Source organism: Eucalyptus grandis, chromosome 1, assembly GCF_016545825.1.
Source record: "Eucalyptus grandis isolate ANBG69807.140 chromosome 1, ASM1654582v1, whole genome shotgun sequence".
NCBI classification, from domain to species: domain Eukaryota; kingdom Viridiplantae; phylum Streptophyta; class Magnoliopsida; order Myrtales; family Myrtaceae; genus Eucalyptus; species Eucalyptus grandis.
The window spans coordinates 36427451-36448279 of record NC_052612.1 but is presented as its reverse complement, the minus strand read 5'-3'; the positions used below and the strand labels follow the sequence as shown (position 1 = coordinate 36448279).

Genomic DNA, 20829 nt, shown 5'->3' with positions numbered 1-20829 from the left:
GAAGTAAAAGGAATTTGTGTTTTATGAAAAGAAGTGGGGCGAAAGAAGATACGAGAAATTTCTTTTCCTTATTTGAAAGATAGAAAATATATTTTCAAATTTTAGAAGGTTTTTATTATTGATGAAAAATGCATTTTCTTATCGGTTCATTTTCGTGAAACGAATATTGAAAAATGCGAAAATTTTGTTTCCGAAAGTTTTTCTTCGTGAAACGAAGGAAGCTTGGCAATTTGGACACATCAAGAAAAAAAGCGACCTTCCTTTGATTATTCGTTTTATTCCTAAGTACGGTCTACTTTTTGAGTTCCTATTCTGTCGAAACAAGACCGTCATTTTCCAGAGGAAAATCAGCCAATCACCGACCGTCCTTGGCACGGGCCTGGGTGTGGTGGGGGGCGGGGATCCAGCGGTTCCCCACGTGCGGGCCCTACCAGGAGTTCCCGCGAGTCGTGGGGGCCACGTGCGGATTCCGCACCGTTTTTTCTTTTTGAATTTTGGGAACCTCGAAAAACGGATAAAAGGAGTGCAGGCCCACTTCGCAAAATCAATTTCGGAAAAGACGCGACGGGTGTTTTTTTAAAAAAAAAATACATTCGTTTATCAAATTAGAGTTTCATCGAGAAAGAAAAGAAAAAGAGAGCAGAAATTAGAGAATGCCTAGTGCCAACTCCCGCACACCGACAGAGCAGCGCGAGACGACATAAATTTAGAAGCAAAAATGTACACTTGTGTCTGTCGCCTTTTTTGTTTTTTTTTGTTTTTTGGGTGGACTCCCACGATGCTACCGAAAGACAAAAAAAATATTGTACTCCAAAATGTAATTGACGCCATCATTTCCACACTATTCACTCCTACCACTCGCACCCACCGGGACGTGCTAACCACGCGCCGCCGTGCCCTCCATCTCTCTCTGTTTTCAAATCTCGTATAATCCCCATCTCTTCACATATATATACACCATCTACATTTATGTTTCTCTTTTTTTTTTTTTTTGAATAAATAGGGCAGAGGTGGGGGTGCTGGGTACAAACTTTCATTCAGCAGTTATTAAGAATCTCACTTTCAATACAAAGTTTTTTTTTTTTTATCGAAATAAAACGACATAAATGATCCTTCAATTTTGACATATTATTTAATATGATATTTCAATTTTTAATATATTTGTATAATTCCTGAACTTTTGATACATGTTTAATTTATTCTATGAATTATAAATATGTTAAATGCTATTTTCCCATTAATTCGAATTCAAGATAATAATATTGAATATATACAAAAGTTCAAAAACCATATCGAATAAGTTAAAAGTTCGAGGACAATATTGTACATTAATTAAAGTTCATGAATCACATTGAACAAAATAAAAGTTGAGAAATCACATTGTATATAGAACCAAAATTATAGATCATTTGTATCAAATTCTTTTTTTTTTTTTTTTTGTCGAGCCCTTTTCCATACTCAAAGTTATAAAAGAATCATCTCTCTTGACACCCATTCGCCATCTATAGGATTAGAGTTCGACGAGCCTCACATAAGAAAACCCACCAAAATGCTACGACAAGTTCATAAGCTATTGTCATCCTTCACTTAGGCTTCACCAAGGAAGAGAAGAGGGGCCGAGTCGAGTCGAGCCGGCCATCACGGGGCCGCCCACCGCCACAGTGCGGCTGGTATTTTCCAACTTTCTGTCACCTCTTTTTCTCTTCTCATCAGAGCTTTCTACCTTTCGTTTTGAAAAGAGGACCAGATCTGCACTCCTTTCCCCCGCGTCCGCGCGTGTCGTCTTTGTCCCGTTCGCGCGTGACTTTCGATTTCAAACGTAAGATCAATCCAGTTAATAAATAAATAAAAAAACACACCAAATCTTTGCTTTTTTTAATCGTGTGTTTTTTGCCCGCAATTCACGTAAACATCCATTAAACCCACCAGGGCGGTCGATCCTCTCCGCCTCCACCTTCTCCACCTTCTCCACCTTCTTCATCAAGCTCCCGTCATCTTCCCCGAATATCTCTTTCTCTTTCCGAGAGAGGCAGGGAATCCCCGTCTGAAGAAAGCCCTGAATCTCTCTCAAGACCCTTAAAGGCGTCATCTTTATCCTCGTAATCTCTCCCCGGTTGTCACCATCCTTTGGATTTCTTAATCCAAATCTCTCGGGTTCCAACGCCAAAGTACCCTTTTGGTTTCCTTTCCTTCGAATGCCAGAAAGTCTCTTCCTTTTCGACTCTCTCCTTCCCAATCCTCCGATTCTTTATCGGGGAGCTCGCATCTCTCGGCTCCGCCACTGTCTTGCGTCCGAAGCATTTCGAACGTGCACTCCAAGTGTTCGTTTTCCCTCGCTTTCTCCGCCAAGAAGCTGTTTCTTGATGTGCTAGTTTCATTCGACCCGTAACAGTTTTATTCGGCTGACCGTGCGTTCCATTAAATGCCTAGCTTGTCGTATCCTAACCTATCGTTCTTATTTACTCGACCAGTTCATTGACTGTTATGAGATCGTTACTCGAATCACCCCATTTTTCCTGATTGCAAAATGGCCGTTTTGTGTTGAAAACTGTCGGGCATTCTGCTTAAATGCTGTTCGTAAGCCCCAAGAAGCGACTTTGGTCACGCTTTCGAACCTCCTTGCTTCTCTTCGAGTCAATATTCGGCTACCCTGAGCTTTTCCTTTAGCCAGGAGTCTTGGGGGTAACTTTCACGGGCACCCTTTTGAAGAGCATGAGGAAAAATGCTAATCCTCACCTGGTAAGGATTTTCAGTGATCGAAAATGGATCCCTCCGTTTTTCGCGAGTTTACTCGTGTTGGTCACGCTGTTGTTTTCTGCTGTTTTCGGGTTGTTTGGATCTCCTTACGGTGAATATCAATCCGCATTTGAGGAGAAGTTGGATGATCGAAATGGGCTCTTTGTAGAATCAGAGATAGACAAATCGGCCAATGCCAATGGCCGTTTAGCAGGGGATGCACCCAGATTTGCGTATCTTATTTCGGGTACAAAAGGCGATAGTCAGAGGATGATGAGAACTTTACAAGCTATTTATCATCCTAGAAACCAGTATATTCTGCATCTGGACCTTGAGGCGTCACCTCGCGAACGGATGGATTTGACCCTGTCTGTAAAGAATGATCCGACATTCCGTGAAGTAGAGAATGTCAGAGTAATGGCTCAGTCGAATTTGGTTACTTATAAGGGACCTACGATGATTGCATGTACACTTCAGGCCATTGCAATTATGTTGAGGGAGAATTTGCGATGGGACTGGTTTATAAATCTTAGCGCTGCAGATTATCCTCTTATGACACAGGATGGTCAGTATGAGATTCTTCTTTTTGAGTTTTACTCGCTCCTGTTAAATTGGTATTCTCGATCAAGTAATGTTGCCCCGTTCGGCAGAGCTTTTGTTTTGAGCTAGTCTTGATATTTACTCTGACAACCTAGGCATGAGGATGTCTTCACTGTGCTGAACTACTTAACTGCTTGTGTACTTGATGTGTCTGAATTTGCAAGTTGCATTTCAAAATGATTTAGAAGTGATGGCTTTTCTTTTCTCTTTCAAGGCACATAGTTTAGGACGATTAGGAGTATGTTGTGGGCCTTTCTGAATTCTTGAGATGCCGTGAAGATATTGCTGATGTAGTCATCCACGTTTTTGAAGTTTACTTTGGCAATGGATTGGAAAACGTGTACATGTCTGTCGGTGGTGCTTCCTGGGTTGTTTGCATTTGAATACTCCTCTGGTTTACACAGCTGATGCACCTTTCAACTTCAGACATTTTAAATGTTTAAAATGTTTCCTGATTGTTGTGTGTGTTTGGGATGCACAAGCTGAACTTAGTTCTTTTCACCAGTCAGGTTTTCTTCGCTTGGCTATAACTTTCAGATGTTCATGTTCTTTCCAAATTGGTAACAGCATCAATTAGGAAACTTTTAGCATCTTGCTCCATCTGATAGACCTGCTCATGTCTCCACCATGGCTTCTGATCTATGAAGAGGAAAATTTTGGTTGCCAGTCCTGCTCATTAGGAGAAGAGATTTCCTTTTCTAGATCGATAAATAATTCTCTTTCTCTCCAATTTCTTTTCCTTCTAGTCAGCATTTTCCTTTTCTTGTGTTTCACACTGTCAGAAGTCAATTTTCCTTCAAATCTCCTCTCTCTCTCCAGTTACGCATCAACTAACTAGTTGTGGCATAACCTTTTTTTCGTTAGAGCATTTCCTTTTGAAGTCAAGTTCTATAGTGGGTTGGTCTTTGCAAATAAAGTTTTGTTTTCCCTCTCTTTGTGCAGATCTGCTATTTGTATTTACCAATTTGTCCAGAAGCCTGAATTTTATTGAACATGCTCAGTTTGCTGGGTGGAAATTGTACGTAATTCAAAGTCGTGTAATTTTTCTGGTGAAAACTCTTTATGTTCATGTTTCCATCTTTTATGTCAACTATGGTTCAACAATCTGTGGCTATACTTTCAGGGACCAACGGGCGAAACCAATCATCATTGATCCAGGGCTCTACTTGTCAAAAAAGTCTGACATATCTTTGACCACTCAACGTCGATCACTGCCAACATCCTTTAAGTTGTTTACTGGTGAGTACATGGGTTACCGCACTTCAGAGTTCGTACATTCACAACCATCATGCTCGAACCTTATTTCCAGTGAATTGTTATGCACCTAAGATGTAGGAGTCATGCAAAGGACGTTCAAAATAGGTTGTCTTGGGATGAGCTTCATTAACTTATTGACAAGCATGGGAATGGTCTGTTTTCTGCTGTAGAGGCAAAACAGATGAGGGAAGGGAGTATAAGGAGACGCTTTCTGAAGAGAATAGTCCTACCATGCCCAATTTTGCTCGGCCTTGCACTTTTGATAGGACTGATGTAATAAATGAGGGTTGACTTCGGGAAATGTGCTAGTGATCATGATTAATATGGATTTGACAATATTCAACATTAATCAGAAATTGCATCTCCATAATTATGAACATTAGTCCAACTCCCCTGGATGTATGTAATCCCTGTTTTGACCTTTTCTGTCTGCTCTTCACTAAACAGGATCTGCTTGGGTGATGCTAACCCGTGATTTTCTCGAGTACTGCATTTGGGGATGGGACAACCTTCCTAGAACCATTCTCATGTACTACACAAACTTTATATCTTCTCCAGAAGGTTATTTTCACACCGTCATTTGTAATGCCAAAGAGTACCGCAAGACTGCTATAAGCCACGACCTTCACTACATTGCTTGGGCTGAGCCACCAGGGCAGCATCCTCTTGATCTCTCCCTCAGGCATTTCGATAAAATGATTAAAAGCAATGCACCATTTGCGAGAAAGTTCCGGAAAGATGATCCAGTCTTGCATTTGATTGACAGCGAGCTTTTAGGTAGGAAAAAAGGCCGGTTCACACCTGGAGGGTGGTGCATTGGCAACTCAGATGGTGAGGCCGACCCTTGCTCCTTGCGGGGTGACGAGTCAGTATTTAAGCCAGGACCTGGAGCTGAGAGATTGCTGGAGTTGCTTCAGGAACTTTTGTCTGAAGGATTCCGGAGCAAGCAGTGCTCTTAAATGGTGAGTACGATCTTACGCAACCTCAAGTGTAAATTTTTGCGTTTGTAGATCTTACAGTTGATGTAATCATTACAACTTAGTTCATCATAATGAAACTGAATGTAGCTTTTTGATTGTGGTATGCTCTTATGATTTTCAATTGGTCTTAGCTAACTGCTTTCTCTTTTTATCAACACGTCGGTTATGAAGATATCCTCTTCTGGTATTGGCTTTAGTTGCTTCTAAAGATACTCGTGGTCAAAAGTTATTACTGTCATCAGTCATAAAATTCACAGTTCCACCATTGTGAGCATAATATGCAGATAATGTTGATATCACTGGAAGCCCATCTTGGCTTAGTCTTCCCTGGAAGACACTAATTTCACATACTTTTCTATTATCATTTCTGGTGAGAAGTCGGTAAAATATCCTCTCTCCACATCCAGTCCTTCCTGGGCTGCTAGCATTTCGACTCGGTTCTGGACCCGGTCTGCTCCAATCTGGTTGGGCTCCAGCAGCATGCAAGCGATCTCAGTCGCATCTTCGCCATGAACCAAGCCCAGCGTTTGCACCGTCGGTAACCCTCCTCCCCGAGCGCTCACCATACGGGCTATTCGCCGGGTGGCTGACACATCAGTTGACAGGATGGGGACATTGTACAGGGCAACCCACGGCCGGGCCCCAATCATGGTGATGCCTCTCGTTCGAGATACATGTGTCGGGCCCTCATCCGGCCTTTCGGGGAGGACTTCGGGCATCGTCCATCCTGCCCATTGGTTGCCCATGAAATTGGGCCGGAAGTAGCCAAGCTCCCGCCTGATGGTGTCTAGTGCCTTTCCGGTTGGGTGGGCAGCAGCATACAGGAACACTGGCACTGAAAGTGTGAAAGAGAGTAAGTAATCAGGGAAAGGACAGTGACCTAGAGATTGAAGGATTCGTTGTCTTTCCATGCTCAGAAGAAACGAGTCATATGACCTATAATATAATTATACTGAAATAAGTGGAAAAAGTATAGGCAGATTCTTTTTAGGGATGAGATGGAAGAGACAAGTTTTAAGTTGGTGCCCCAGAAATAATTTTACTGTGTTATACAGGTGACTCCAAACATGGAATTGCAGTGTTAGGGATGCTATTTGTTCATGCTTTATCTTCACACCATTACTACCTCTTTGTGCCTTTTTATATGGATTAGAATTTATTAGGTATGTTGATGGTAAAGCCCTCCCAGTTTTGAACATTCCACGAGAATATGCGGACGGCTAAACTGATGTATCAAGCATGGTATAGTCCACTGTTGATAGACTAAATAGAAGTCAAAAGCGTACAAATGCAAGAGGAACCAAACCTTGGAGTTTGAGGCCAATGTCAGCAGCCACAGCTTTGGCAAGCCAAGCTGCTTCATCGAGAGAAGCTCGGGCAAGCGGATGGAAGACGATGTCATCCACCACCCCTAGCCGAGGGTGGGCTCCCGAGTGCAGTTCCAAGTTTATTGCCTCAAAAGCTGCTTCGGCCATGGCCATGACAGTTTGTTGCAAAGGGCTGTACACAGCCTGGCCTGTGCAGTCATGGACGACGTGGGACACCAGAGTGTACCGGACACGGTTGTAAGCCCGATCCTCAAACTTATTCACGATGATGGTCTCAGGGTCGAGGTGGGCCGCCCGTTCGATGGAGTCGAGCACAGCGCGGTTTCTTGATTCAGATATGAAGAGCTTGCAGCACAGAAGCATGCTGGTGCTGCTGATCTTCTTGTTCTCCTTGACGAAGGCAAGCAAATAACAGAATAAAAGCTGTTTCTTTATTTATTTAAGTAAATAAGTGAACGAAGATCATGGAGCTAATTCATACGATTTAAAAGTACACGCCTCACATCTAGTGCACTGTATGTGAAAAGATTGTTAAAATTACGTCCTTTGACAATCAAGACTATGACATCTTATATAAAAGAAATTAAAACAGAGTCAATTCAACTAAGCTTAAGGAAAGTTCTTTGCAGTCCTGGTTTTCGACCTCCTTCGTCCTAAATGGGAAGAAAGTTTCTGAGCAATGTCCCTTGCGTATGAGAATCTTAATCAAGCTGAATGTACAGAGAGATGATCTCAGGAAAATGAATACAAAAAGACATAAAATTTAAGTCAACTTTCCGGGTTATTTGTCGCACGACGTCGACTCTTCAAAATGTAATAAACTGGGTAGGTATTGTTCGTTTTTGATATCTTTTCAATATTATCTGGAATGATCTCACATAAATACTTTGAAAACCCAGATAGAAGGTAACGTCCCATCCAGCAAAATAAATGGGATTTTCTTGATTTTTCCGAAGAGATGAAGCTCGAACAATGGATAAGATTTTAACCCTGAAATCACGATATCTCCACGACCGACACGTTAGAGAAGCAGCCACCAAACAGGTGTGAGGCTGTCCCTCGTCTGCTTTTATTGTATTTTTGACACGTGGACTCTTTTGTGGGTCTCCATCTTCGCCTCTGCTCTCTTGAAGTGAGATTAGTTTCAGCAGAATGATTCCTTGAAGCATTTCAGTATTTGCTTTGCTATATCCTTTTCTTCGTTAGTTTATTTTTGCTCGTTCATTCAAGCTTTCGCTTGGTACAGAGGATTTTGTCGTCGGGGAAGAAAAGGGTCTGAAGAACAGAGCTTCGCGCTCTGTGATCGTCTCGCTCGAAGCGACTTGAGTTTCACGAAAGAGGAGGAGAAGGAGGAGAAGAAGGGAATCGACCCTTCTAATGTACTTCTATAGCAGAAAGTAGAAACAGAAGCAGCAGAAGATTTCTCCATGGAGCCAGAAGCCTCCCATTTCAAGAACAAGAACAAAACTTGCCTCTAAAAGCACACAAACACAGGAGAGAGAGAGAGAGAGAGAGAGAGAGAGAGAGTACCTTGCAGCCATCGTTGGAAGCGGCGAGGTCACCTTCTGATCTTCTTCGCATTGCTTACTTTGAAAGCGGTGGATAATCCAAGCATGCACAAGACACAGAGAGAGAGAGAAAGAGAGGAGAGAGAGAGAGAGAGAGAGAGAGAGGAAAATGCGTCAGAGCATTAAAACTTGTCGATTGCTTTCCTTTTTGGGCTTTTATATGCTTCTGCAACTGTTGCTGCAATTAGTTCGAAAGTAATCAGAAAGACAATCAAGCGTAAAAATGTAAAACTGTAAAGGGGAAGCGCGAGAGAACCCAAAACCCATCGCGTCACTGTAAATTCGCAAAACTCGCGTGCGGACAAGGGATCTTTTCCGCCATTCAAAGCTCAAGCTTTACACGTCTATATGCCTACCCTTCTATGGACCGATTTGCTCTGTTTCCTATGACTGCCGATCACTCCCGCGCCCACAGAAACAGATGGTATGCTAAGAACACAACGTTTCGAACGAATGAGTGCGTGCCATTTCATTATAACGGGTCAGATTGAGCGAGACTGCCGCAAGCATATTCAGAGCAAAACGTTAATCTGCCGATGCGATCTCGAGCTGTTGGATGAGTTGTCATGCTTGGCTCCAAACGAAGAGAGGAGAACACGACGAGCGGAGATGAGGCGACCAAAGGGAAAGGAACAAGACATCAAAAGACGGGGACGAAAGAGATGGGACGCTTTGGACACTTCACTCGAAAGCGACCAACAGAGAGAGCTCACCTAAACCAGATAAAAGCAAAAAGTAACCTGTTCCCACGAGCCCTAAACCAATTTTGGTATTACCGACCCATGCATCTATGTCCCATTTTTTAATTTTAGTCGGAAGGCGTAGGGCGAGACACATACACATTAAATATAAATATATATATATATATATATATATATATATATATATATATAACATATAAATTGAAGATAAATAGTACAAAGTATTTTAACACAATTCTCATGCGTAAGTTAGATTAGAAACGGTAAATTGGGTCATAAGTGAGCAATAAGTTGGTACAGAACCTGACTTTTGTAGATTCCAGGTCTGGTTCGATCCGGTTTCCAGGCGAGTGGAACCAGTTGAGTTCAAATAAGAGAATGCCTTGAACTCCATGACAGGTGAAGGAAAACCAAAAAAGGGCAAAATCGAAAGAGGAAAGTAGGCTTGAGCATTGTGGGGGTGAATATGAAAGATCGAAAGAGGAGAGGAGGTGTATGTGAGAAGTTTAAAAAGTAATAATAAATAAATAAAAAACAATCAATCCTCTTTGGAACTAAGAACCGAATCACCTGTTTGAATACTAGCTCCACTTTTAGAAATTGAGAACTGGATTGGCACTCCTGGGAATCGAGTTTGGTCTGGTTTGGATGGTTTCCGATTTGGTCAGTCTATCTAGCTCATGCCTATCCAAAAGATCAAATTATGAATGGAGGGAAATCGCATGTATATAAAGAACATATGCTGCCTATAAACAAATGGCCTGACCTAAGGGAGTTTAATAAAATTGATTCTCTTTGTTTTCAATAGGACAAAAGCAGGTTCGTGGGGCTTGGTTGAGTTAATATTTTTATTTTTATAGAATTCTATTTTATAATGAAGATCTATTTCGGATAAGTACGACCCATTAAATCAATTTCGGTGGATCTCCACGCAAGAGAAGACTTCAATTATTGCATTGTCATGTTACGCATGCACATCACATTTTGTCTTATTATTCTAAAGATACACGTGAAACCTTTCATTATTCCTTATAAATTTGTGGAAAACGAACACACTAGTGGATCGCTAATTAAATCTGAAAAGGGAACACACTTATTAATCATGTTTCGAAATGCTGTATTCACGTTCAACTGCTTCGATCAAAAATCAAGATCGAGTGATTGCGTTGGATTTTTCTGGCATGAGTTTGAACGTTGCGGGACTTCCAAATCGCGTCAATTGTCTGGCGACATGTTGCTGGAATTATCCTTCGCGACGACTTTGATGAAATGAAAATGCAGTCATCTCAGGTCATGCTGGTTATTGAACTGATACAGCAGAATCATTTCCAGTCTCAAATTCGATCGTCCAAAATGTCAGGAGACACAAGCCGCGTCGCGTATGTTTGCATTTTGAGCCTTAGTTGACACATTTCTTAGTTCAACCTGCTACATGAACAGGTGAACCCAGTTTTCCTAAGTCGTACTGCTTCGAGCAAGCAGTGAATTGAATCGTCTCGGCATCTAACACGTCGGTCCAACTGCTAGATCTTCATCTCGACCCTCGACGGAAGCCACCTATTGACAGTTTTGTTGTCGTTGTAGTTGTACTTGTTCCTCCTGCTGCTGCTGCTGCCACCATAGATTCATTTGAATCATGCTACATGTTAAACTCCTCTCTTGGATCTGCGAAACCACAAATCAGAAGTTATAACCATGTGCGATGCATATTCATGACAAGATTTATCTAACTAGACCTTTACTTATCAGCAGCTAACAAAAAAGTTTCTGCAGTAACAGCAACTGCTAGTTTTTACAGAACTGCAAATTCAATTTCTCCGTATTAACATGGGCTTGTGCGCAGTACAGAGTCAAATTGTTCTACTTGAGAAAATGTTTAACCTGACTAGCAAAATCAAGCATTACTATCCAAGTTTACCAATGCTCTGGTTTAAGTATATGCGATTCAGATGAGAATGCAGCGAAACACTTCGCATGATATTCAATGCGAATGCTCAGGTTCAGTAGTCATGTTTTCTCTAAGAAACCGCAGCAAACGTGCGACATATTGTCCGAGGGCATTAAACACTTCCTTGGAATTAGAGACTAAAGCTTTCACCTCTAGCGTGGATATGGTCCTAAGATACTCCAGGCACTCCTCCAAGAGCAGCTTTTCTTGCCCAACCACATTCGCCAACTCCGAGAGCAACGAAACAGTGCCATCTCCCTGTAAGGACCTGAAATCTCAGATTGCGGTAGACCAAACAAAAGCAACTGATGAGGAGTTTGACTTTAGTAGTTGGTTCTCACCAATGGGGAGATATCGCTTATTGCTGACTTGATAGAGGTCGTGAGATCCAAAGCATGTCGAAGAGCGAATGAAGTAGATCGTGGCTTGACCTGTACAAAATTAGTCTCCATTTAGGCCTACCTCTAGAGATATGCACGCGTTTTACAAAGCATCTAATTGAAGATGATCATCATACCTCTGCACCTTCTATAAGTGGTAATCTGCAGACAATAGATTGCAAGGACTCGGTTGTCTTGGAAATTGCTAGCAAGTGTTGCCTTTCCACGTCTCCCCAAGTTTCCAGTGGTCTAATCTACAAAAAGTGATGTATGTTTCAGTCAGACTGGCTTAATTCAGATAGATGCATAGTAAAACGGTCCTATCGCGAACTTTTGTGCGAGATTACTACAAGATTCCATACTGACTTGGGAATAGAGTATCAGGTTCAGCTTCATTTGGAACTTTTCTTTCTCCATCTGTAATTTCTTCTGGAGCACAGAATGTTGCAGTTTTGTGAGGCTGCTCCAAGCACATGCTAAATTTCTCTGAAAGGACAGGAAATTAGCAATAAATCAGTACAAGACTTTCACATCTCTATTGGTCCAGCCATGAGATTGACCTATGTACTCCTAACTTCATATTTATAATCAACTGAGAAAATACTATCCATGTCTCAATCCTTATGCGTATGCAGATGCTGCAGACGTACGTATGCTTCAGCTTTCTAAATATTAATCATGGAAGAACGTGTTATGCTTAAAACCCGCATGCTTGAGGAAGATTCCCCAGTTAATCTCCTCATCATCAGCATGATTAATGTAATCTCGAAAGTCTTATTGTTGGAATGAATTAACAATATGCAGCTTTGACCTTGAGACTTTCATGAATTCACAGAAATTTGATTTGGAGTAACCCACACACCTCGGCCTGGCTAGTGATCTTTGAGTTCGCAGCATTGGCTTTAGCATTCACATACTGCCATTGTATCAACCGATTATGAAGCAGACGAAGTTGATGAACATGTTCCGCACCAGCAGGACTTAGAGGAGATGAATGAGATGAGGGTTTCTTAATTTTGAACAGATCAAGTCCCATATTAAGCAACTTCTCCACACCATTATGCCTAGAGGGACTTGACGGTGGCTTCAAGCTCGAAAAAGACAACGGCCTCTCATAATTTTCTACAGACACTGGAGATGAACCTGACCTGCCGGGTGACAGAGCCCATTGCGATGTTGCACTTCTGTACCCAGCGAGTGAACTAGCCCTCTTGATCGCGCCTTTTACCGTAAACTTGTTCGACCGAGTGGTTTCATCGAACGACAGAGGATGCTGAACATTCGAATCTGAAGTCCGCCTGCTGGACCTTCCTGTTACATCATTCATGTACCTGGAAGAAACCTCTATACCAGCTTTCCCCATTGTTGTCGTGGACGATAAATTGGATGCTGAAGAGGATACATCGCTGCATTCGGATTCGGATTCAAGAGTGTGGTCCGTGAAAGAATCAGATTTCCTGTTGGAAGATTTCTTGTAAAGAGCATTTTCATCAACAGAGAATCTTCCAGGGATTGTTGGGGCAGGACTATCCGACCCCTTGTTCGAAGATGACGATTTTCTGCCAGGAAACAATAATTTACCGGTGTACCTCATGGAACCGCCGATAATGGGCCTGTTGTTCTCTTTACTGCTCCCCTTTACATTCTCGATTCTACTGATCTTGGTGCCACTCCTCTGCCTGCTCAAATGTGCAGAATTCTCAGCACTCGCAACCTTATTTCTGCCTTTGCGGTCCAAATGATCATTCAACCTGTCGTTCCCGAGGTGATCCGCAAGAGTGTCCAGTTTCTTGCTTGAGGACCGTGAAGGGGACGAGATCGCAGTCGCCGAAGGCCACAGCGACCCTCTTGCAAAGCCCAACTCCTCAAGGCTCTGGTGCTTCCTAGAATCATGGGAGCTCGCGCTGGGCTTACGCCGCATTGGCGACGAGCCTTGGGTCGGCGACGGGATCCCACTGTCATGAGTGGGAGTCGATGGCGGGGAGAGGTAGCGTGAGCTCACTTCGCGGGACTTGGGGCGTCGAGGCTTGATGGGTTGATCTGAAGCTGTGATCTCCTTGTCATTCTTCATGCTTTTACTTGCTTGGGCATAGGAGAGAGAGAGAGAGAGATGGAAAGGGGAGAGATTGATGGAGATATGAGGGCTTCTTTGGCGAGCAGCGAGGACGGTTAGTGACAAAGAAACAAACATTTGAAATTGGCGGCAAAGTAGATAAAATAGATACGGCCGGCGAGATTTCATTGGGAAGGATTTCTATAATAGAAAATGGCTTATGAAGCAGGGGCAGTTTAGATTCCCTCCATGTTCATTCGCCACACGAGATAAGCAGGCGTAGTTTTGGCGTTAGCCGTTGAATGAGGGGCGGAAGTTGTGGGACGGTCGAGGGTGCTACCAGGAACAGGAGGAGGAAACGAAGTGGTTTGTCCTTGATGGAGTTGCGCCGGCATGTCTTTTCTAAGTGGCGCCTCGTGCCGCCACGTGGCCCGACATGGCTCGACTGTTCAGGTTTCCAACCTTGGAAGAGACTGAGGTTGTTGGAGCGAGTCCAGGACAAATGGCGACGGTAGCTGAAAGTTATCCATGGTTAGTTGTTGCTTAAAAATCACTCCTTTTTGTGTTTCGGATCTGCCAAATTATGATTCTTTCGACTCCCGCAGATTTCTTTCTTTTTTCAAGTCAGAAGAAAAGTCTCAGAGGCTCAGACCCACAATCTGCCAGGAGCCTCCATGGAGTATAGAAAGGCAACAGTAACTCACCAGCTTGAACGAAATCGAATACAGCAAGCAGAGCAGAGGAGAAACTTATGCACAATTCGTTCTCGAGTGAAACCTTGTAAAGCTGTCGATGCAGATAATGAGCATAAAGGGCGACTCGATCTGTTGTTCAACAGTCTCAGTCAGGGATTCAGGCAAGAAAAACTACGTCTTGCAATGCTCATAGCGATGCTCATAGCCCTAATTCGATGCCTAGTTTGTTCACTCTAAACACCTCCATTCAGATACACTTAGGAGGAAAAAAAAATAGAATGACACAGTAGAAAGTCATCAACCTTTGCCTTATACAGGCTCACTGCAATTTGGTAGGGTGAATACACTTCGATCAGCAAATTGGTCGAAAGTTTCGAGATCTCTAAATACAATATGCTGAACTTAAACAGAATAAACATGGTACAAGGGAAGTAGACAGCAATTGAAAGAATGAAAGCTAACAGGACTGTACTTACTGTTTACAGCTCAATCTGCCTCGTAAACATACAAAAACTAAGCCTTCGCGTGGTCATACAGAATATGTAGATTGATCTACAATGAGAGCAAAAACTATAAATCTGAGCCATGATACAACTACCATCAGCCATGCTAAAATGCTAATGTTGATAGAATATTCAACCTTACTCTGTCACTGAAAAGCCTCATCACATGATGGAAGAAATTGTCGACAATCAGTGAAAATTGCACTGTTGTAATAGAGGGTGAGTGTAATCAACATATTTTTCCCAAAGAGGCTTGTATTTTTCCATCCCAATCTTCAACCACGGCTTTGAGTTGCCGTTATAGTGCAGGACAGCCCCCTTCTCTATTAACTGAGGATTCACATTTGTATAGCCAAGCCCCAACACGTGCCACGAGGGATCCAAGGGCTCGGTAAGCCCATAGAAAGTTAACAACCCTGGTGGGAGAGTCCCGAGTTTCCACAATGTACGATCCACGTTGTTTTCCTGCCAGTAATGGTAGATACCTGTAACGTTCCTCCGCCTCCATTCCACCAAATCAAACACATTCATCCCAAATGCCCATCCGCACGCATCGGGATCAAAGTTCTCTCGTATGAGAGGGTGGGAGTAATTCAAATACTTATGGTACCGATGAAAAGTTTCCATGCATGTTTCTACAGCTCCATTGACATTGCCATTCAAATCGATGGAGAAAAGTCCAGACAGATCTTTCTGCACCACGACATCGTCGTCCAGAAAAACGAGTTTGTTCAGTGCAGGAAATACTTCTGGGATATAGAACCTTAAATGGTTAAGCATGGATAGGTACTTAGGGTTCCGAAACTTGATGGGCGTCTTACTCCCATCATTACTGCCGGAGAAGTAATAGCTTTGAGTTTCAGAGTCCTGGAGCTGCTTTAGAACAGGAACATAGGAAGCATTTAACCAGCTGAAGTCTTCAAACTTTTGGACATCAACAGTGACTCCTCGAAAATCATTCATATTGAACCATGCCTTCATTGGTGCATAATTTATCTCATCAGTCACCAGATGGAAGACAACCTTATCAGGATTTTTTGAATTTACAGAGGTTGAGTTCACCACAACTGAAGTTGCAAGGATATTGTCGGAAAACACGCAGAAATGGAAGAGATTGCTATCCGTAAGTTTTGCATCCATCTTACGTCCTTCATCAAGCTTCTGTAAGTTTGGTCTTTTGAACCATTCGGTTGTTAACCTAACTCCCAGGCAGTATAAGCTTTTCGGTATTTCTTCTGCAGCAATCTGGCCATACTTTGAGCTCTTCTCATTTACTGAACCCATCTGTTCTTCAAGAGCTTGGATTCTAGCTTTAAGTCTCATGATCATGGTTGCACTATCATAGTGAAGTTGTTGGGCTTGGAAAAGCAACAATGCCATATCACGGATTGAAGTTTCTGATTCTTTAACCGTCAGGGTGGTTCGTCTAGTTGCAGCATTAGAGAGGAGGACCTGTGAATTACGAATCTGAGCACTCAATTCCCAAGCAAACTGTAGATTGTTACTTTCTTTTGCAATCACTACAAAAGCTTTTGCCAGAGATATCTGATCACTGATTTGTCTTGTGACGGAATTAGGGCTCAACATTTCATCAGTAATGTTAAGGCCTTCCATGATTTTATCACGCTGGTAATATCTCTGCAACAGAGGAGAAGAAACATGAAGAGTTCTATATTAAATATCAGAGACAAGCTGATAATAGAAGGAGCAGATGAGTAAAGAAAACCTCAATCACAGCCATAGAGCAAACAAGCAGGTTAATGGTTTAACTATCCAAATGAAAGAACAATTCAAAGTCGCACTCACAATATACTGCATGCCGAAAATTAATTGCATTAGAAAAGAAAACACAATCACAAGTTAGTGTCATTCCAAAGTAAGAAGATTATCTGTTTTTCATGGTAGGAACTAGATCTCCTTACCGATGGCCACAAACTACAGTGTTTTGAAATGGTAAAGTCCATGCACAGATTACTAAGTAGAAATGCACTACACAAGCTGATCTGCATGTGGAACATATTACATGGACTACATACACACCAAATCCTCCGTCCTATACTCCTACTTGCAATAGTATTGTCCAAATCGAGTCATAGCTGAGTCATTACATCAGTACTTATATCTCAAAATGGTGCTGACAGAAAAAAGAAAACGGTATATAACCATTTTCAGTGGATCTCCAACATATGCAGTCAAAGTTCCTCAATTGCAAGTCACTAACAGAACATCATTGCATTCGCATTGCAGGCAAACATCTTTTCCTCTTTATTCTATTCTTACATCAGTTTTAACGAAAGAAATCAACATTGTTATGACCTATGGCAACAGAGTCATCCACTACAAATGAGATATAATTCAGCTAATTCAAAAAATGGAAAATCAAACTTATCCTCTGGAACAAAATGAATGCTCATTTGGGTTTTTTTAAAGGAATGACGGATCTGATTCACAATAATTGAACTTGACGGGTATGAATTTCCCCTTGCACAATCATCATATTCGTCCTGTTAGAACATAGACAAGACCTCAAAAGAAATAAGAGCAAACAGAGTACAGCCAGACAGATTAGTCCTCATAAGACATCAAACCATGATATCCATAATCGTGAAGCTTCAAACAATTATAGTGTCCGGTTCTCCATGTATGCCATCTTCTTAGGCAGAGACTGAGCAGTCTATTACCCAAAAAAGTTAAGTCACAAGATATCTAACTAAACTCCTGCAAGATTTAACCCATGCACCAAATTGTTCTGTCAGGTCTCCCCAAGATCTATTATCTAGATAATCACCTTCCCTCCTATGAATAAATCACTGAACTATGTGGTCATATCAGTGCTATATCATTTGCTTCTCAAATTCCAGTCTTTCCATCGAATTGCTTATGCGAGAACCTCTTAGTCAGCATTGAAAAACATAAGTTTCCACTAGTGCTGCTACCATTTTTCCCAATTCAATAAATCAATGCTTTACAAGCTGACTAAGGAGACTCTCTCCCAACAGCAACTACATAACACTTCTTTATTGTATATCCCAAGTACCTGATCACAGATTTCAATTAGTCCTTTCAACACTTCCCAATTCCAAGGTCGAGAAGACCTCAAATTTTCAACAAACATATGAACTATGTAAAGCGATTTCCAAACATATCAATAACAAAATCACAACATCTGGCATGAACGACGTACATTTTCTTTGTTTCTTTTCCCAAAACAAGTGCAATGCAGATTCAGACTGGATGTCGGCAATGGCATAAAAGCACAACTCAGAGACCAGTCTTCACAATATCGTCAGTGAAATAAAGAGATTGACAAAAATTGCGCTGTCGGCAGTTTTCATATCCAGCCCAAGCAATAACATTCGACCGCACAGTGAAAAAAGAGATAGAATGCAACATCTAATTCCAGTCCTCTCGAAACAACCAACCAGGCGGAATCAACCGACCCAGTTCGATTTCGGAAGAGAGAAAGGAAGGGTGGTCGCCAAAATTTTACCTTGGACATGGAAGGCCTGGATTCGATTTGACTGTCCTTGCTCAGGATCACGATGAAGAGCAAGACGAGAATGCCGCACAATGTCCACCACACCACGTTGGGCCACCGCCGCCTCGGGGGCCGCCGGAAATCCGCGGCCCTTCGCCTCATTGCTCCCCCGAATTCCGCTCGAAGCTACGAGGGAAGACGAAGAGCAATCGCTTCTGCGGGCGGCGGGGGCCGAGAATGCGATGCAGATCGGGGGCACCGGCGACGAATGAAGGAGAGATCTGCAGGAAACTTTGGCGATCTCGCGTCGACAATTATGGGGTCGAGTGCTGCGGGGAAGCAGCAATAGCGCCGAGCGGCTGTTCTTGGTTTTTCCTCGACAGATGACTATGTTTCAGCTGCGCTGTTCTTCTGAACCGAGAGACACTCGGTTTTTTGTTATTCCAGTTTGAGATCCATCGTCAACTGTCCTGTTAATTCTCCATTAGTTTCCCTTCAATTCGTCTTTTCCTTGATCTGGATTTTTCCATACTCTGATCTCTTTCTTTTGTCATGTCTCCTATGCACATTATTATATCAGAGAATTTACTACTTCTAAATAATTATACAGTAATTAAAAGTACAGCATGATGTGACGAGGAATTAGTTTTTCCGCCCGTCTCCCCTCCACTTATCAAAATTTGACCTTTCTTGTCTAATTTCGTGCAAAACCAAGTACTATGACCCATTGTTTATTTTCTTATTTGATAAGATTAATAGGCTTCCAAAGGGAAAAAAAAGGTTTTCCGTCTTTATATCCCTACAAGAAATAAACTTAGTTGAGTATTTCATTTCTACAATTTCAGAGTCTAATTGGTGTTCTATTCTATGGCGAGGTAAGAGACCGCCCTAGACTGTTTCAAGATATTTGAATATGAAGAATTTCTAAGAGAATGTCAGTGGTATCGTTATGACGTTGTTTACATAGCTGGATGAGAGATGAAATAAAAGAGGGTGATGTAATGGCCTTGATCCAACGGCTGGTATTTAAGTGACTAAATGATTACAGAATGATAAATAAATAAAAAAACATTTCCTGACCATTGATTGCGTCTATCATTCATGGCAGAATTCTTCTTCAGGAAGTAAGATAAAGAATATACAAAAGTCAACATCGACCATGTACTACTTTGTGCGCTTTCGCTAAGATAGACCTCGAAAATGAACTGATGTGCCTCGAGCCCGAGAAGCAGTAGATCATGGTTAGGACCGGAGGATCGGCAGCTGAGGTCAATCACTGGATCTGAGATCCTTGATTTGGAATTTCTGGCCCCGCGGCTTTCACACGGCAGGACATAAGTGGGAACCGCCTGGTTTTGTACTGCAAAGTCGCTTCTTGACTGAATTGAAGTTGGAGAGCTGCAAGGTGACTGCAAAAATTGACAAGAGGGCGCCTACAGTGCCGTGTCTAAAGGAAACCAAACTACGTGGAATGGCGATTTGATCAACTAACTTTTTAGACGGTGCTGGACGCTCCAGATACTGGCTGTACTGGATTGTTACGGCCTGTGCGAACTAAATTTGTGCTTCCCAGAGAAACTCGGGAGTTCGACAAATCGCTCCGGGTATTCTTGAGGAGTCGAGAGCCGCAGTCGCCTGTCCAAATATCAAGTTACTAAGCATCTCCTAATGGTTAGAGCATCTGGAACCAGAGACAACCTCTCGTCTCTACGAGAGGCATCCGTTGATTTCTGTGATTGTCGCTTCTGTGTGCCTGATGAACATTGTGAGGTCCAAAAGATTCTGGAGGGAACTCCATAGAGTCCGAGTACTCAGAATGCATCAACATCCAGTCTGGGGAGTTGACCTTCGTGTACTCATCTATACCTTGTTACTTTTACAACTGAAGCATCTATCGTCGCTGTTGATCCAAGAACTTGGAGAGACACTTCCAAACATCTCAACATAAAAAGATTCGCTAAAAAACCCTTTTGAGTCAAGGGGCTTCTGTCGCCTTTTTCTCTCTCTTCTTTTCCTCCTCCTACTTGTTGGCGGCGCGGGGGTGGGTAAGGTCTTCAAGCAAATGCCAGAGAGCATGGCTTTGCTTTGTGGTCTTTGCATGGTCTCATCCATGCAGATGTGGCTCCTTTGCAAACTCCTTTTGCTAAATACGCATAGGCGTGGCTTCTTGATTGTCGACATTATTCTAGCCCGGGCTTTAAATTTATATAGCATGATCATTATCTAGGCCTTGAGATCGTGCTAATTCTTTGGATCGCTAGTATAAACTGAGAAGCATCTCACAAAAGACATACTAGCAGCAAAGGGAAAATTATCCTAAAAATCCTAAGCCCTATTACACTTTTACTAATTCAGTCATAAACCTTTTAATTTTGGCAATTCAATCTTAGACATTTTCATTTCTTGCCAATTAAGTTCATCTAGTCAATTTTGGCTAAAATTTGATGACGTGACTTCGGTGCTAATGTGGCGTTTTTTAATAATTTTTTGAATTTTTTTTTTTTTGCTTTTCTTTGTTTTTATTTGGCGCCGGGGGTGGGGGGGGGCGGCGCAAGGGTTGCCAGCCAACCCTCGCCAGCCACAGTCGAGGGCCAGCGGCCCT

At 42.3% G+C, this 20829-nt stretch overlaps 4 protein-coding genes across 5 annotated transcripts; 1 reads left to right on the top strand and 3 right to left on the bottom strand.

Moving 5' to 3' along the window:
* Positions 1-1925: 1925 nt before the first annotated feature.
* Positions 1926-5676, top strand: LOC104440382 (beta-glucuronosyltransferase GlcAT14A). Its single transcript, XM_010053317.3, has 4 exons — positions 1926-3301; positions 4279-4354; positions 4460-4575; positions 5041-5676. Exons 1-4 carry the CDS (start codon positions 2713-2715, stop codon positions 5550-5552), a joined length of 1293 nt encoding a protein of 430 aa, XP_010051619.1. The 5' UTR covers positions 1926-2712; the 3' UTR covers positions 5553-5676.
* Positions 5677-5752: 76 nt separating this feature from the next.
* LOC104440413 (glutamate formimidoyltransferase) lies at positions 5753-9139 on the bottom strand. Of its 2 annotated transcripts, XM_010053355.3 has the most exons (4): positions 8826-9139; positions 8432-8647; positions 6880-7291; positions 5753-6408 (listed from the first exon to the last, which is right to left on the bottom strand). In XM_010053355.3, the coding sequence occupies exons 2-4, from the start codon at positions 8480-8482 to the stop codon at positions 5891-5893; spliced, it is 981 nt and encodes a 326-aa protein (XP_010051657.2). In that variant the 5' UTR covers positions 8483-8647; positions 8826-9139; the 3' UTR covers positions 5753-5890. The 2 variants fall into 2 exon arrangements, with proteins under 2 accessions (XP_010051657.2, XP_010051646.2); XM_010053344.3 differs by having other exon boundaries at positions 8432-9139.
* A 1351-nt stretch (positions 9140-10490) lies between these two features.
* On the bottom strand, positions 10491-13928 carry LOC104456689 (QWRF motif-containing protein 3). Its single transcript, XM_010071545.3, has 6 exons — positions 12361-13928; positions 11865-11984; positions 11636-11752; positions 11460-11549; positions 11269-11376; positions 10491-10835 (listed from the first exon to the last, which is right to left on the bottom strand). The coding sequence occupies exons 1-6, from the start codon at positions 13738-13740 to the stop codon at positions 10728-10730; spliced, it is 1923 nt and encodes a 640-aa protein (XP_010069847.3). The 5' UTR covers positions 13741-13928; the 3' UTR covers positions 10491-10727.
* Positions 13929-14538: 610 nt separating this feature from the next.
* LOC104440371 (probable galacturonosyltransferase 10) lies at positions 14539-18801 on the bottom strand. Its single transcript, XM_010053307.3, has 2 exons — positions 18240-18801; positions 14539-16387 (listed from the first exon to the last, which is right to left on the bottom strand). The coding sequence occupies exons 1-2, from the start codon at positions 18387-18389 to the stop codon at positions 14939-14941; spliced, it is 1599 nt and encodes a 532-aa protein (XP_010051609.1). The 5' UTR covers positions 18390-18801; the 3' UTR covers positions 14539-14938.
* Between the last annotated feature and the right edge of the window lie 2028 nt (positions 18802-20829).